The 18,869-nt window shown below is 42.4% G+C and overlaps 1 protein-coding gene across 1 annotated transcript; it reads left to right on the top strand.

Annotated features, from left to right (window-relative positions):
- Nucleotides 1-1,470: 1,470 nt before the first annotated feature.
- Nucleotides 1,471-17,567, top strand: LOC141752820 (insulin receptor substrate 1). The gene is made up of 3 exons (XM_074611031.1): nt 1,471-3,059; nt 5,907-9,044; nt 13,827-17,567. The coding sequence occupies exons 1-3, from the start codon at nt 2,711-2,713 to the stop codon at nt 13,832-13,834; spliced, it is 3,495 nt and encodes a 1,164-aa protein (XP_074467132.1). The 5' UTR covers nt 1,471-2,710; the 3' UTR covers nt 13,835-17,567.
- The last annotated feature ends 1,302 nt before the right edge of the window (nt 17,568-18,869 follow it).

Raw genomic sequence — 18,869 nt, 5'->3', positions numbered from 1 at the left:
ACTGTCTCTTCTGTCACATCTGTGATGTCAGATCACTTTCTTATTAAATTTGAAGCAACATCAGCCTGTCCACGTAATACGGGTGCTGATGTAGTTACCACTCGCCATATCAGTCCGTCGACTATAACTGAATTTGGTGAGCGATTACCTGTGGTTCTGGCTCCTTTCACTACAGCGACAGGACCTGGCGAAAACTGTTCTAGTGACTTAAACACAGCCTTTTCTAATCTTCTGGATTCAGTCGCACCTCTTACTACTAAAACCAGACGGTCACAGAGGTCTACACCGTGGTTTAATGATGAAACACGTGTTCTTAAACAGGAAGTCAATCAATCAAAACTGGAAGTAAACTACCTATCATGGCATGAGTGTGTCTTAATTTACAAGCGTGCTCTGTCTGCTGCCAAAGCAGCCTATTTCTCTCGATTAATTTGTAACAATAAACACAATCCTAGATTTTCTTTGACACTGTAGCCAAACTCACCCAATAACTGCTGGCTGTTAACAGCTCATCCTTTACAGCACATGATTTCTGGGATTTCTTTGGCAGAAAAATAGATGAGATTAGATATAAAATTAGTTCCTCGCTCCCAGCTACATCTGTAAATTCTGCAGCGCAATTTCCGTGAGTCGAATCCCAGTTAGTCTCTGTCCTTACTTATTGTGAGACTGTCTCTCTTAAAACTCCGTCTAAGCTGGTCTCCGCTTCTAAAACTACCACCTGCTTCCTCGACCCCTTACCAGCTAAACTTTAAGATCTATGGCCATTGCTGGGACCTACAATGTTGAATATTGTCAACTTGTCTCTTACGACTGGTATTGTCCACTAGCTTCAAGACAGCTGTTGTTAAACCTCTACTTAAAAAAACACATCTTGACAGCTTTTAACTCTATTGATCACCGTATACTCCTTGACTGATTGGAGAACAAATTTGGCATCTCTGGGCTTGCTCTTGCATGGTTACAATCTTATTTATCAGAAATAACTCAGTGTGTCTCTAGTAATAATACAACATCAATATTCTCTCTCCCATGGCTCTGTTCTTGGTCCTCTGCTGTTCTCCCTATACATTGCACTTCTTGGCCAAATTATACGTAGTCATGGAATTCATTTCCACTGTTAAGCTGATGACACACAGCTGTGATTGCCTATAAAGGCAGAGGATCGATCACAAATAGTTAAATTAGAGGCCTGACTGTCTGCGGTGAAAAACTGGATGTCAATTAATTTCTTGCTCCTAAATTCAGATAAAACCGAGATACTGGTCATTGGCCCTGCTCGACATAGACATCAGTTTGAGCAAGTAACTATATATTTAGATAACTGTTCGATATCCCAGACTTTGACAGTTAAGAATTTATTTTATTTATTTATTTATTAGTTTATTTGACAGGGACAATAGGCATTGTTACACTTAATTAAATTGCAACCGATGCAACGTATATAGGACTTCTAGCCATAGCTAATTTGCAGGTGGGTCGGTCTCAGGCTCAATGTATAATTTCAGCCGAGTAGTCCTGCCGATGAGAATATTACTAATTTATAAGCCACTGCCTCTCAATAACCCTCTGTTGTTTATGTCTCACAAGCACTGCTGTGTGCCTCTCTCTCTCCTTTTACTCAGGCCTCTCTGTGCTGGACCATCAGCTGTTCTGTGACGTCTCTCTGCCTCTCTGGCTGGTGGTGCCTCATTCCACATGACAGACCTGGACCTCCATCCTCCTGGAGATCTAGCCTCTCTAAAAAATTAGATCAGTCCAAGGGGGCTTATTGGCACGAGTAACTTACGTTTACATTACTAGGCAACTGTGAATTAAAAACAAAAAGCTGGTCCTCTCTCAAGGTTCCATTGTGGAGAGGAGGTTGTGTTGCTCTGGCTCTATCTATCTGGCGTGGAGAGAAGGTTGTGTTGCTCTGGCTCTATTTATCTGGCGTGGAGAGGAGGTCGTGTTGCTCTGGCTCTATCTATATGGTGTGGAGAGGAGGTCATGTTGCTCTGGCTCTATCTGTTTGGCGTGGAGAGGAGGTTGTGTTGAACATGCAACCACCACAATCTACTGTAATTGATGATATGCTCAAAATGAAATCCAGCACCAGTAACATGGAAATTCACACTTTCTGGAAATCATTTCTACATTAAAATAATCTGTATTGTAGAAGAGGCAACTGTCCATATTACATATGTATTCAACAAAAAATAAAGCTCACAAAATATACATACCAAAGTTGAATTACAGATCCAAAAAGTGTTGGGTTAGAGGACAGTAATCGCCTAACAAGAATGGATTGTGACTTTTATTTTGAAATTCTTCGCCGGAAGTTGTGTTTTTATTCCCCTCCAGCTTGACAGTGGTGGGCATAGATTGACTGTGGCCAACCTCAGACAGGTGGAGGAGACGAGCTGCACCGTGGTTGGACTGGGCTGGGCTGGGCTGCAGGACAAGCAGCGGTGGCCGGCACGCTGTGCACGCTGGGTGCGCGGATCCTCCTGCAGCTGCTGGACTCACACACAGTATCTATATCTATGATACCAGATCCGCAACATGGTCTGGATGATTCTCCCATCCTGAGCGTTCCTCGCACACAAACTGGACACTTCAATGTGGTGGCGGGGGGGACGAGGGATGTAGTCGCAATGGATTAACGAAGATCACACATGGGCTTTTTTTTCTGAGATTATTGGTAATATTTTCTCCCCCCTCCTTGGCCATGGAGAACCAAGCAGCCGAGCCGCAGAACTATGAAGACGTACAGAAGAGCGGCTATCTCCGCAAGCATAAATCAATGCACCGGCGCTTCTTCGTGCTGAGGGCGGCCTCGGAGCATGGTCCCGCTCGACTCGAGTATTACGAGAACGAGAAGAAATTCCGCAGTAAATCACCTGTGCCCAAAAAAGTCCTGAACCTGGAGACTTGCTTCAACATCAACAAGCGGGCAGATTCCAAGAACAAGCACATGATAGTCCTTTATACCCGCAGCGAGAGCTTTGCCATCGCTGCAGACAGCGAGGAGGTCCAGAACGAGTGGTACCAGGCGATGCTGGACCTCCAGTGCGACTGTAAGATATGAACAAGTGGGATGTGATTTGTCTGTTTCTGCATCAGGCCTATCCTGCTCTAGGCTGTTTGTTCTCCATACACTATTTGGCTCGGCCAGTCCTGATTGTTCATTATCACAATTGTTTGGAGCAGCTCTAGTTTAGCTATTTAATTAGAATAAATCTAAATTGTGTGTTTTTGATCCAAGAAGCAGGTGGATCCGAGTGATCGGGGTAGACAAACATGCTATGGGCGGCATGTGCTGTGTTTGTGCTGCACAATCTCAATACGCGTTAATACAGTTACAAGCTGCGGGTCTTTTTCTGTCAGCAAAATGTAATTAGATGCATTAAATAGCGTCTATGTGTAATCATATATTGGTCTTTTCTGGCTGAAATGCTTCCCGTTTCCTTGCGACGGCGTGTTTCTGTATGGCGCAGTGGGCATATAGCAACCATCCAAGGGATGCATCATATAGTAGTAGCCTATCGCGGTGCACTCCGCTGTGTTTTTGTTTTTCTGCACAGCTCTCTCTCTGACTGCCGTTCGCCTAACCTACATTTGTGTTACACGGTGCTGCTGGCAGGGAGGAGATGCCATCGTCAGTGCGCCCTCGCTGGAAAAATGTGTTTCTGTTGGTTATTCTCTTGTTTACGTTGTTATTATCCTTATGCTGGAGCTGGAGCTGAACACAACCCTCCCTTTGCATTTAGACTGAGGGTGATGGGCTTGCCCAGCTTTAATTCTGTCATGTTTGGGAACCCCGAATAGACACACATAAGAGTACAGACCCCCATTTTGTTGAGATTATATGTCTCAGGGATAGCAGCATTAAAACACTGCTCGTAATTTAATTTGACTGTTCATAATGTGCATAGGGACGCACAAATGGAGATTGAAACGCATTGATATACAGTATCAGGTTGTAGTGATTCCAGTGAGGATTACTAATAAATTAAATATATTTCTTGAGGATGGGAGAAACCATTCAGTGAAGATAACAGTGACTGTGTGGCCAGAAAAAAAATATGTAATGTTGTTATTTATGTCATTGGCATTGAACTGATGCATTATTTCACGATGAAGCATGCTGCCCTTCAGTAATGTATTCTATGCCTTAATTAAAGCTGCAATAGGCAGAATATTTTTGGCATTGTTGGGAATTTTTTTTACATTTCAGCATATTGTAATTCAAGTGTTCATAGAGAAAACGTTTGCACCTCCTCATGGCTCTGTTTTCAGGCTTTAAGAAAATCTAGCCCGTAACGGGAGAGTTTGGCCAATCATAGGTCATTTCAGAGTTCCTATTGGCTGTTCATTCAATGGAGGCAGCCGTCAATCACTCGCGAACTCCCATCAAACGGTCAAACGGTAACAGAATATTGATTCATATTTGATCAGCGCTGCCTAGTTTGACCATTTGATCTGAGTTCGCGAGTGATTGACAGCTGCTCAGAGACGGTAGGCTCCAGAGGGCTGTACTACGAAGCAGGATTTGGCGTTAGCGAGGTAACTTTAGGGTTAACTCTGGGATTTCCATCCTATGAAAGTGGTTCACTTCTTACCGGAGTAGATCGCCATGGTAACTCATGCTGAACAGCTAACCTGCTCCAGAGCAGGTTATGTTCCAGATAATAGATTAACTCGTATAAAAGCACCGCCTACTGACCAATCAGAGGTCGTGCGCAGATCGTATGATATTACACACATATGAAGAAGTTACAGACATAATCCAGACTAAAAACAACACAGTTTAAATCGACAAATGCAGGAAGGACAGCTGGATTTATGCTGTGGATGTTTACCGCTTTTAATTATATTTTTATATTTATTTTTTACTTTCACACCACTGGAGATGGGGACGCAGCTGAAAGAAGGCTGAAATAGTCATACACGCCACATTTTTGTTAATGGGCATAATGAAGTGTAATCCATTCATCCATTACACTTCTAAAAGCTATTTATATCTAGAAGACTATATCTGACTTTTGAGTATTCTGTTAAATTAATAAGTCTGTTAATTTACGCATTCACACATCGGGAGTTTTTTCTTTTGCCAGCTGTCCTTCCTTCATTTGGCAGCTTCAACTGTGCTAATTTTAGTTTGGTATGTGTATTTAAGTACTTCGTATTTGTCTAATATTGCTCCTCCTTCGTAAAATGTGCCGCTCTGCTTGTCTGTCTGCAAGTCTGTGGACTTGTCCATGTTTGTGATTGGTCATATGCTACAAACCCCGCCCCGTTCATGTGAACGCGCTCACAGCCAGATTGAGAAACTCTGGGTTGATTTACCAAGTTGATAACCACCGTCGTAGGACTGTTTAGCGGGATCTCGTTTGTTAGGGTTAGTTAAGCCAGATAATGAGAACATACCCTGGGTATGTTGAACTCGCTTCGTAGTACAGGCCTCAGCTCGGCTCTGATTGGTTGTTTTCCTCCGGTCTGTGAAATCTTGCAGATGCCATTAGGAGCACCGGAGGACACAGAGGCACATGATTCTTTTCAGATTACCTGTCTCATGCACTACTGTCAGGATATAGTGACCGTTTTATAAAAACAACTTTTTTAAATAATATTTGCTCCATTTCTACCCACTGCTGTTTTAATTAATTATAGAGCTGTAGCTTAAAAGTGATGGTGATGTATTAGCTGCAGCTCTGTCGTTGCTTTGACTAGGGATTGCATGTAGCAATTTAGTAATGATGGATATTACATATTAGTGTTTGTCATTTTGGCTTTGGTCAATATTTCAACAGGTTATGTGTTTTGTGTAAATGTAGGGTGTTCCCAGTATGAATGTATGTTTGATATGTTTAGTCATCTAATGCCTTAATTGCTAATTTATTTGTTCTTGATTGTTCTTCTAGGTAAAACCCCTGAAGACTATGGCAGTAGTGGAGAGTGTAGCTCTCCGTCTCCGGTTCCAACCTTCAAAGAAGTGTGGCAGGTCAAGGTTTGGCCTAAAGGTCTTGGACATGCCAGGAACTTAGTGGGCATCTACCGGCTGTGCCTAACCGACAAGACAGTCAACTTTGTCAAACTCAACTCTGATGTGGCGTCTGTGGTGTTGCAGCTGATGAATGTTCGCAGGTGTGGCCACTCAGAGAACTTTTTCTTCATCGAGGTGGGCCGCTCGGCGATCACCGGCCCCGGAGAGTTCTGGATGCAGGTGGATGACTCCGTGGTGGCCCAGAACATGCACGAGACCCTGCTGGAGGCCATGAAGGCCCTGAGTGAGGAGTTCCGTCAGCGCAGTAAGTCTCAGTCTGTGGGAACGTCGTGTGGAGGCGGTACTGCCTCAAACCCCATCAGTGTCCCGAGCCGTCGGCATCATCCAAATCTGCCGCCAAGCCAGGTGGGCTTCTCCAGACGAGCCCGCACAGAGACCCCCGGAACAGGAGGCAGCAGCACGAGCACGTCACCTACGTCGCGCCACGGGTTCCCGAGGGCTCGGACTGCCAGCATTGGGGCCAGGTCGGAGGAGGGCGGAGCAAGCGCCAAAGGGACATGGGCCAGCTCCAGCCCAAGCCTTAACGGTTCCTGCTCAACTACGCCGACACTGAGGCCCAAGCCCACCAGGGCCCCGACTCCTGCTAAGATTACCCTCAGCCTTGCACGTTACACGCCTAACCCTGCTCCCTCTCCGGCGCCAAGTCTGTCCTCCAGCTCTGGTCACGGCTCAGAGTGCGGCCTAGTGGGGGCAGCAGTGGGGGGCATGACGATCTGCTCCTACCCCCGTGTTTCTCAGAGAGTTTCTGTTTCAGGTTCACCGAGCGACTACGGCTCCTCAGATGAATACGGCTCCAGTCCTGGGGAGCACTCTCTACTCGTACCAAGTCTGTCAGGACATCACGTACACGGAGAGGGCTCTTCCAGCTACATAGTGATGGGACAGCGAGAGGGTCTCCTCGGCTCCCATCATCGCTCAAAAGGCAGGCGGATTCTGCGCCGCTCATCCAGTAGGGAATCTGAGGCAGAACGCAGACTGTTAAGTAAGAGGGCTTCCCTGCCTTTGGCAGCCCATGAACGACTGACCCCACATAGGAAAGATGAAGATGATGAAGACGATGAAGAGTATGCCATCATGTCGCAGAGTGCTAACCGAGAGAGAGCTGGCTCAGGGGGTTTAGCAGTTGGGGGTGGGCAGCTTGAAGCAGTCGGGAAAAACAGGAAGCGGGTTGACAAAAGCAGGCGAGAAACGGAAGGTGGAGCCACCGTGGATAGTGGCTACATGTCGATGTTGCCTGGGGTCACGTCTCCTCCTGCTTCACTCTCTCTCTCGATAGGTATGCCCGACATCAGTGCTAAACCTAGGGCAGATGATGAGTATATGGCCATGACCCCCAACAACAGCGTGTGTCCCCCTCAGCACATCCGCCAGCCCAGCACAGAGGGCTACATGGTCATGTCTCCCAACAGCAGCAGCTCCACAGATCTGCACGGACTGGGCATGTGGGACAGCAGGGCCAGCATGGAGAGCCAGGCTGCCGGCGACTACATGAACATCTCGCCTGTCTGCAGCCGCTCCGCCTGCAGCACGCCACCTTCCCACACCGAACAGCACCAACTGCAACCAAAAATGTTCAACTCCTACTTCTCCCTGCCAAGAGCTTATCAGCATACTCTCTACACTCGCTTTGAGGAGGACTTAAACAAAGGGGAAGGAAAAAAGGACAGCAGTGGGCATGATGGCGCTGGAAGGGGAGGGGGAGTGGGATACAGCAAGAGAAACAAAATTGCAGCGGGCTCTGCAGGAGGCTGTCAACTCTCCATGTCTTCCTCTTCCTTCTCCTCAAGCTCAGCCAGCAGCGAGAGCCTGGAAGACAAGTCCATATCGGCAGGGAGAGGGTTGAGTTTGGTAAGAACTGGAGCAGAGTACAAGTTTGTGGGAGCATGCACAAAAGATGGGCGCCAACATCAAAAACGTGGGTTGAGCAGTAAGAGCCCAAAGCAACAAAGGAGGGGTCGTCCCCTCAGTGTGTCTTCAGACATCACTAAAGCAAACACTCTGCCCAGGGTGAAGGAGAATCTGCTGCCGTCAGTTTCTCAAAACGTCGGTGAGTATGTCAGTATTGTGTTCAAGGATGACAATAAGTACGGCGGAGGACGACGTTCGGGGTCTGAACGTGGGGAAGCTGTGATCCACGGAACCCTCCGGCCTTCGAATCAGCCACTTCTCTGCCACGATAACCCCGCCAACCTTCCCCGCAGCTTCTCTGCTCCGTTGTCCTCCTCCGCCGAATACATCAGCATGGACTTAGGGAAGTCCTCAACGCCCCTGACTCCTGTTAGATCCACATTCAGCACCCCACAGGGCCCACCAGCTGTTGCACCCAAGCCCCGGCACGAACACAGCACGTCCTCTCCTCTGGCAGCAGAGGGCAACGCCGGGTACAGAACAAAAGTAAAGATGGCAGCAATGCCAACAGACGCTCCTACTCCATTTATGGACAGCAAAGGTTCAGATCCCAGCATTTCAGCAAGACCTGCCGTCCACTCTGGTCAACCCTCGTCCATAGAGCAGGACACGGGCTTGGGTTTCTCCCCAGTCAAGACCTTCCAGTCTCCTGAGCGGAGCGGCAGACCGGTCCGAGGTGACCCGCAGGGACGGCAGAGCCACCGCTCAGAGACTTTTAACTCGCCTCCCTCCCTATCGCGCCATCCACCCTCTTCTACCTCCACCTTCCCGGAGGGCAGCCAGGCTGTGAGCCAACGGCATGGTTTGGATTGCTCGCTGTGGGAGAACAGGCAGGCTAGTTTATCTGCCACACCTCCGCCACAAGCCTCCACCTCATCTGCTGAACAAGGCCTTAACTATATTGACCTTGACCTGGCCATTAAGGAGAGCCCTCAAGCCGGAGCGGAGCGTTCCTCTGCCGCCTACAACATTGGAGGAAGCACCATGGGCAGCAGTGCTAGCTCCAGCCTCAACACTTATGCCAGTATTGATTTCTATAAATCAGAAGAACTGAGAGCACACCAGAACAGTAGAAAGGATGGTCAAGGTAAGTGCTACAGTAAATCTCATCTTAAAGTGTGTGTGTGTGTGTGTGTGTGTGGAACAAGAGGAAGCATGAGGTGGATGTGACCATGCAAGCGGTTACGTTACGTGAGGGGTTGTTCTTAGTGGCGGACGAGACCGCAAAAGTTAAAGGCAAAGCACATTGAAGAACGTGGTCTCCACGTTGTCAGTAAATGGGTATGTGTGTGCGCGGGTGTGTGTGTGGGTTAGAGGAAGAGAGAGAAAAGAAAGGCGCGCTCAGAGTGCAGCAAAAATAAATCCTAACTGCTGCGGAAAAGACGTAGTAACTGTATTATTACCACTCAGAAGCCCGGCAGGCGAACTCGGCCGTGCATTGGTCTTTTAACTGATAAAATACAGCTACCGATCTTACCCATGGTGGCAGAAACTAACACAAAGAAAACAGGTTAACAACGGTAAACAAAGCAAGCAGTAAGCAAGCGAACTCTGCGGTCCGTATTCTTAAATTATTTTTTGGGCATTTTTTAAGCCTTTATTTATAGGATAGTGGATAGTCTAGAAGAGGGAGAAAGAGGGGGGTGACATGCGGAAAGGGCTGCAGTTTGGATTCGAACCCAGGCCTGCCGCGGTTAGGACACAGCCTAATGGGCGCCCGCTCTACCAACTGAGCTACCGGGTCGCCCTGCGGTCTGTAAATTCAACACAATAACAGCACATAAACTTATTGTGACACACGATTAAGCTTGTCTCTGCCCAGACAGAAGCCTCTTAACTTGGAACGCTTCTTCTAAGCGATTACGATGTGTTTCGTCCTTTGATTGGTCCGGCGGCGTTCCACAAGCTCGGGCAATAATGGGCTGTTGTCACGCTCGTCAGCGGGGGAACGGCAGGGCTGATTCTCCGTGTGGCAGAGGAGGGAAAGCAGCCAGAGTCGACTCAGTTGAAGGAAAAAGGCGGTCATCTTCTCCTTTGTGAAGAACGGGGGTCCGTTTCTTCCTTCTGCAGGTAGATAAGATCATTGATTGTGCAGAGATCTGGGATTCAAATGTTCGTTGAACATGAACAGTAACTTAACTCGTCCAGCGAGGTCCGGAACTGTGCCTAGGTTTAAAGGGGAAAGTTGAAATGTTTGTGCCTCCTGTAGCAAACAAAGTTGCAATGGAAAGGTGCGTCCTTGTACGTGCGCTCTGCTTATATCTCCGGTGAGAATGTGGGCGTGTCATTGGAAACTTCCCCACAGTTCCTGTGAGCCTCATCCAATGGGAGATCAGGATTTGGATTCAAATGAAATCTCGCACTCGGGTGAGAGATTTCAAAGAACTGGTGGTTAGTCTTTGTCCCTTTGTTCATGCTTTTCTTTTTACATGTAGGCCTGTTTTAAGGCTCCTGGCCTTGCAGGCCACTCTTTGTTCCAAAAGATCTGGTGAGGTCATAATCATTGCAAATCAAGTGTCAAAATTATGCTTTTTTTCTTGTGTCATTAGAGCAATGTCATTAGCCCTAAAATTATTAGTTGATTAGTCGATCGACAAAAAAATTCAGATTGTCATTTTTTTTTTTAAAACAAGTGAATGTGAAAGTAATATTTCAAAACAGGTGAAAGGGAAGATGACATAATTCCTGGTTGTCCAGCTGGATGTGAGCTTTTTATGTGATGTGCATAATTCACAGACAAACTGCTGTCTAGCTCTCAGTCACTGCTTTTCCTGATGTGTACCTTTGCTTCGAGCTGGAGGGCAGCACTGTGTTTCTAGGCTGTGGGTTGTCTGTAGAGTCTCTTATTATCACAAGTGGGTGTTCAGAGCGCAAAGCCAATTGATTTGTCTGCTGGTAATGAGCCATTTCACATAAACGGAGGTAGAGGGGCGAGAACGCGGGCCAGGTGTTTATGTTCATGTGTGGGTGTGCCATCGGCTGCAGGATCTCACATGGCGGCTCGGAGGTTTCCCTCACATTGCACCGATGACAGTTATTTAATGGTTAATGTAAAATGCCTTTTTGATGGATGAATGCTGAGGTTTATGAGAGATCCATTGCTTTTATCTGTCGAGAAATAAAAGCTGCACGAGGCAGTATGCTTAAAATGTAAATAGACAGGTAAATATAAATATTAATGAGGGTACTAAATGGAACAAACAACTTGTGCAGCTTATTTATTCTAAGCAGCTACAACATTTGCATGATTGATTTATCCAATGCTGTTCAATCTCTATGTGTACATGTGCAATCATAATAATTGCCTAATTAGTTTATTTATGCATTTAACATGCACAGACGGCTCTGTGAATATTCTGTAAATTACTCTTTCATGTCATTTTTCACACTGCAATTAATGATTGAATGTGCCTCCCCTCTTATGAGCTACAAACAGTGTGTTTTCATTAACTGCAGCCATATTCTAATTATGGAACTCAATATATGAAGCCTGGATGTTGGGAGGACGGCGGCTGTACTGCAGCATATAAAAGCTCAAGTAAACAAATGTCCAATTAATATTCAAATAATGTAGCTAATACACATTACTTCACCTGTTTTAATTACTTTATTTTAATTAGACGCTCAAATAAAATGTTTATTAAAACACCAGAATTAGATTCAGATGTTAATTTGTGAACCTTGTTTTCTGCATTATGAGCAAAGTGTAAGTTTTCATGTGACTTCTCAGCTCTACTGATGCACTTTATTGTCTGGGCAAGTTGCAAAGTCTTAAATCCTCTAGGTTGTCTGACATTTATACAGTAAATGGTTAATTATCCTTAATTGATCCACGTACAGCAATATGAGCAGTTGTTAGAGAACAACACTGCAGATCCAGTTTGGCTTTGTCACATTACAATCCAGTGAAACTCTACAGTCTACCTTTTTACACAGCAGCAATTTAAAACATAGTGTTGAGGTTGCAGACAATCATTTGACTGAAAGTGGATGGAGCAAGTGGTCAGAGAAACTCAAGCAACAGGTTGATTTAACACTTGTGTCTGAACTTCCCTTCATGTACAAACTATGGTTATTCTTTATTAAAGTTATTTTATAAGGCAATTCTACTCTTCTGTAGACCTCAAGAGAATATTTGCTTGCTACTGACTTTATTTTGCCGACGTGATCAGAGCCGGAGCAGTGTTTGTTTGTTTAGGTGGCTCTTTAAAAAGAAGAAACAGGTCAGAATCCCTGGAACTGATAAGTCTGACACAAGTCATATAATTTAACATTGACATCTGCAACAGCGTGCAGGAGACGCCAATCAGAAAATCCTTTTTAGAAAGATATCACCCATTTACCCAAGCAGTCAGCAGGAGCTCAAAAGCAATATGCTTTGAAGAATATATAATCTAGTCTAAACTGCCTTACCTCCTGTAACGTTTTGTGTGGGGAGACTTAAAGGGCCAATGTGTAAGATTTAGGGGGATCTATTAGCAGAAGTGGAATATAATATTAATAACTATTAGGGCTGACCCGAATGCTTCAAAGCTCCGACCTTTTTTTAATATATATATATAAGTATGTAATATTAATGTATAAATCCCAGGATAGCCCATAAAATAAGAAATAATCCCACAACATTATTCATTATTCATATTTGGCATTAATTATTATTAGTTATTCTCACACAAATATCGCTATTTTCTGGCATTTTATAGATCAAACAATAAATAGCTGAATTAATCAAATAATCTGCAGATTAAATAAAAATGATGAAAATTTGGATTGCAACTAATTATTTTTGTCATCGATTATTCATTAGAAAATAAGTCGATGACGGGCAAATTTTCATTCAAAGTGATGCTTTTTTTATTCAAAATGCAATGTCATTAGAACTGAAATTATTAGTTTGTTAATCAATTAGTCGAATAGAAAATGTATCTGATTAATCATGTAACTGGTTCTCTACCTTGTGTAAAGTTTTATGTGAGGAGACTTAAAGGGCCAATGTGTAGGATTTAGGGGGATCTATTAGCAGAAGCTGAATATAATATTAATAACTATTAGGGCTGAACCGAATGCTTTGAAGCTTTGACCGTTGCCATGTTGTTCGACCTCCATCACTATTCGAAAGCTTCTTTTTTAAAAATAATTATATATAAGTATGTTATAATAATGTATAAATCCAAGAATAGCCCATGAAATAAGGAATAATCTCAGAACATTATTCATTATTCATAATTAACATGAATTATTATAAGTTATTCTCAGACGGATATTGCGGTTTGTTGTGTGTAGAGGTGCTTGTGTGTACAGTAGTGCGGCAGCAGCGCTGTCCCGTTCACTGAAATGGGGGAGATGGAGACAGACGGAATGAAATGTCAGCCTGCCACTGTGGTGCTCCGCAAATCTTCGAATACCTTCGAATATTTCTCACCGAAGCTTCTACAGTAGCACAGAACAGACAAACCAAACACTGGCACTAGAGTGAGCCTTTCGCGTTTTTGACGTTTGCTGAAGGCCACCTTTCCGACACGCTTGTGAAACTGCGGCAACGTGAGCCGCAGAGTGCAGAATCGTGGTACTGCCAGCCACTGTTGCTCCTAAAGTAGATGAGGCGAAGAACCTGAAAGATACCACAGCGTTACCGCGGTTTTGCACTCGGCGGCTTACGTTACCGCAGTCTTGGGAAGGGAGGATTGAGAGGTTGCAATCTGCAACCACACCACTAGATGCCACTCAATCCCACACACTTAAATTAGATTTACTGTTGAGTAATATGTTAATTATAATAATGGTTTAAAAACACCAATTACTGTACAAAAAAATGTTTTCGTAGATGTGTGATTTCAATTCGTCACTGCTTTTGATTCTTTTCTTCCAGATTGTTGATCTCCAACACTCACTTAGTCTGTGAGGGGACGGTCGGCGGACTGAACTGTTGCCACAACAGAACTGAACACTGAAAACCCTGGAAAACTCATCCCCATCCCGTCGGCTGTTTTATGTCAACCAAATGTGTGCCAAACACACGCACACACACATGCACACACACTCACAGGGTAAGGGAAACGTTTTGTTTTTGCCTTGTTTTGAACAAAAATGACATTTGATCATCACTTAACTTAATATACTGTAGATAAAGGATGACAATTTGATACGTGACTTCTCAGGTGGCCATTACGGCAATAAAAATGTCCATCTGTGCATCTTAATTTAAGACCAGAATTTGTGACCAGTGCATAAGCCGATCTATTGAACTCTTGTTAATCAATCTCAGCTGAGTGTTTATTTATTTATTTATTTATTGGGTCCTAAACTGAATCCTCAAGGTTTATGTTTTTATATATCATCTTTTGTCCATATGTAATAAGTTCAATGATCATCAGGTGTCATTTAGACTCAAAATGGAAGGAAATGCAGTTGGGCAGAGGTTTCATACACTCATACACACTGTCACTGTAAACATATTTGATTTATTATACGCAGTTGCCCAAAAAAGCTTTTTTACTTCATGACCACTTTTCTTGTGCTACTGTCAGACTTCAAAATATGCTTAATTTCTGAGGTATAAGTACAGTTTATGGAATTGGCAATGAAATTATGGTATACAAATTAAATTTAGATATGATATTTATGTTTTCTGTCAGTTTTTCACACAAGAAGAAAAAGGTTGTGTGAAAACCCCCCACATCTTATGCAATCTTTATGAAATCCACAAGAGTGTTAAAGTGCATTAAATAGGATATCATAGGATTATAATTTTCTTTTCACACTGCAGTCGACATCACACTGTTCTACTGGAAGCTGATCTTTAGGTTGTAGTTGAGGGATGAGAACAATGGCTTTCTTTTTATCCTTTCAAAATTTTCATAATGTAATTCTGTGTTTTCCTGTACAGAATTGAGTTTTATCCCTAAAGCTTTAGATGTGCATGTTGACACAGCCACAGCTTTGATTATGCACAAACTAAACATGTCCTGTCACGTCCTGTGGCTGATTCTCAAATGGTGCCAGTAGTCAATGCATCTCAGTGGTATTTTATGAATAATAATTGGTGGATTAATTCTAACGGTAGTGTTCAAAGTTTGAATGCAAAGTTAACTGATCATCTAACCGATTTCAGTGGATATTCTGTATTTTTGAAAATAATTTCTCCACCATGTTACATTATGAAATAAAACAAAATGTAGTTATTTTTAAACTTAAATACAAGTGACCATATTTACATGTAAACACTTCAAACATTCAGTAACTGCATTTAACAGAAACAACTCTAAGCAGATGCATAGATAAACAACAATGCATTTATTCAATAATCACAGTATGCAACATTGAATAAAAATGGCCAAATTAACATAATATTCTTCTATGCATGTAAAGAGCTTAATCAAATTGGATTAAAAAATGCAGTAAGGACAATAATTAGATTGTATGTATGTAAATGTCCTCATTGAGATGTGCCGAGGACAGACATCTGGACATCAGGATCTGATAACAGACTTGTTAGCGAGGGAAGCTGAATTATACAGTTTTGAAAAGAAAACATTTTTAAATAGCTTAGGGACTGTATGGAAATTATTTGGGTGGGGCGGGGGCTGAATCTTATTTTTAGTTTTATGAAGAAGCAAAATCCCACTCCCCACATATCTCAGAATAATGTATGTGTTTTTGGCAAACATAGCAAAACGGTTGATCTTTTAGCCATTCTTTATTTTTGAGTATTTTTTCAGAGCTGCTGCAGCGTTATATATGGTAATGAAAGCCTCTTTGTGATGTTGTATTTTTTTTAAAATACAATAAATCTCATGGGGGAAAAAATGTATCTGGGATGAGAGAAAGTTAAAAGACGCTCCCCTACCCTCCCAAAATAAATAAATAAATAGAAACATAGCCCTCCCCCTTCTATGACCCTTCTACGGCTCTAATAATTTTCTTACGGTTCCTAATGACAGCCCACATATGAAGTCGTACATATTTGTTAGCAAGAATATAGCATACAAATGATAAACTATATTTTTTCTCTATTTAAATTTTAAAGCTTCACATGATTCTATAAATAACAGTATAAAATTGAGATATAAAGTTGATTCGGAACTACTGTGTAGCACAAAAAAAGTAATAAAAAAAAAAAGTCCAAGTGTAAATACTTTTTTTGGCAACTGAGCTTTATTATAACTGTATATTATACTATAGTATATACTACAGTATACAAGTAGAATGACAGAAACTATAGTACATACTGTAGTCTGTTTTCCTCATTTGCATAACACAATTCTAATATAAAGTGACACATTACAATGGTATATAAAATATACAGTATACATATGATTAATACTATATAGCCTAGATATCTATATACTCTTTTATAAAGTGCCTCATTTTTGATTGTAGCTGTTTTTACACAGATAATCTTAAAATGGGTTGTGAAAAGGGATAAAAAAAAAAGTGTTGTTTCTCTCCTGAGTCTAAATTGTGAATACGTTGAACTTTACAGAAGACAGACCGGACACTTAATATCACTATCAGTCAGCCATAATCAAATTGCCTTACTGTGTTTATCAGAAACATGAAGAAAAAAAAATCTTGTTTTATTATTTTTTTGCAGTGCCTAACACTTCAGCCACAATGTAAGCACTCCCTTGCTCTTCTGTTTGGCAAAAAAAAAAAAGACTATCTCTCTCTGTCTATAGTTTCACACTTCAGGCCCACCTTCTTTTTTACTCCTGTCCACTACCAAACAGACACTTGTTCAGTGTGATTATTAGTGGACACTGTACAATATGTAACAAATACACCTTGTACGTGAGGATTCTACATTGTATAGATTTTAATGTCAAATCATATTTTTAATGACTTTCCCTGTTTTTACACTAAGAAGAAATGAATACAGTTGCCATTGTCTTGTATATAAAATAAGTTCTTATTCAATATTAGACAGAAAATGAAATGCTCTAATTTACTTGCAGTATATTTTGAAGCCCAAAACAATCATGAAAAAAGGTGATTCTCTCCACTACCAGTGGCTAAAATAGTATTAACACGCTTGTGTATTGCTCTTATTATCTTGACGTGGATTCAGTAACCTGATTCGACTGTTATCAGGCCATTAAATAGGCGTTATGAGTCGCAATAAGCACCATAGAAGTGGGTCATTAGGGGCCTAGGCCTCAAATGAAATCTCGCACTCGGGTGAGAGATTTCAAAGAACTGGTGGTTAGACGCTGTTTCGCAAGACGGTCTTCACTAGATATAACTTTGCAGTTTTGTTGCTTCCGTATAGTTTGTGTTGGAGTCTTGTCTGAACAGCGTAGCCACACGTGAGCGCGCATATGCGATATGCCAGGACGCATAAGTGAGCGCGCGCATGGGACACTGACCCGGGTGATTTATACGTGTAAGAAGTTACAAACGGTACCTTTAAGTTTAGTGAAAAACACAGTGTTTTGTGTTAAAATAATTATGAACACAAAGACAACAGGTTTCACATGGGATACGAACGCCGGTTCTGCTCCGGGCATAATTACTACGGTCACTAGAGGTTGCTGTCGTTCTTTTATACCTTTTTTTGGTGATCTACCATGTGAATAGATGATAAAACCTACTAGTGGTTGTAGTAGGCCCCTACTGACCCACATCTATGTGGCTTATGGCGACTGATAACCCCTATTTAATAGCCTGACAACAGTCTAATTCAGTTCCCAGAAGGTGTGAATAGTGCTACTTTACTCTCTTTTTCTCTTTACACTCAAACACAGGACTCGGTTGAAACTACGAGACAGTGCCATTCCTGCTCATTACTTTCTCATTTATTCCATTGATAACATGCTGCTGCTTTCGAACCAATTGCCAAAAAAAGTCTGACAATTCAAAAGTCTAATATAAAGATCATTTTCAAAGAGTAAACACACAAAATCAGTCATCGAGCTGATTTAAAAAGAAAAAAAAACACTTTTTCTCTTGGGCAGCCACTGGGCCAAAAAATAAGTTAAGTGTTTTTCTTAAGGTAGTGTGAATTCTAGTTTATGACTGGTTGCGTACTGGATCCAGAGCATTTGGTCATGCGTTTGGTGGAGAGTTTGGCCATGTTGTGACATTATTAGTGATACTGTACATTGAATCAGGATGTGTTGGTATACCAACAAAAAAATGGATATGGTGCTGCAGGGACCAAACTCTTTGAATCCAGGGCTCTGGCTGTGTGTATACAGGGTACAAACAAAGAAGGCTTTCTTGATGTATTTTTGATACTGGTAGCTTTTCCCACATTTAGATTGAGTTTTTATTTCACTAACCAAATAATTTTGACCCTTTGGCAGATATTAAATGCTTAACTGCACTTGCACGCTGATACACATAAAAACTAATTTGAGTGTTTAAATCCTGTAGGTGATAGATACTTACTCTGACCCAGCAGCTCTCTGCTCACATCTGAGAGGACACTCAAGTGCCTGGCTTTGATTACTGGTGTCTGCTCATTATTCAGTTATGTTTGGATTGATAGAAATTCAAACCAGCTCCTGGAAAGTCTTCCATACATTTCTTTAGTATTTAATTTGAGATGTTCGCAAAGGACGCGTTTCTGGTGCCAAAGTATTATGTGTATGGTGATCTCTGAGCTTCACACTTGAGACCTGTGACAACAAAATAATACAAAGTTTAATTTTTTACAAATTCGTCCGGCACCTATCAGTCACTGTTTTTAATCCTATGACATTAAAACAAATATACATTGATTGAGCACAGCCCACTACTGCCAACAGTTTGTGCTCAGTACTGAGAACTTTATTGCCAAACTCATGTATAACAAGTCCATACAACCACACGGACTAGTTCCACTTTATAACTTGTGTTACTCTTTTTGTTTAAGTGATCTTTTCTAATCTCTTTGTTATTCCTCTTCTAATTGGGGATTACTGAGATTCTC

This window comes from Sebastes fasciatus, chromosome 16 (assembly GCF_043250625.1).
Source record: "Sebastes fasciatus isolate fSebFas1 chromosome 16, fSebFas1.pri, whole genome shotgun sequence".
Taxonomy (NCBI): domain Eukaryota; kingdom Metazoa; phylum Chordata; class Actinopteri; order Perciformes; family Sebastidae; genus Sebastes; species Sebastes fasciatus.
The sequence above is the reverse complement of the archived record's forward strand: the minus strand, read 5'-3'. Positions and strand labels throughout refer to the sequence as shown.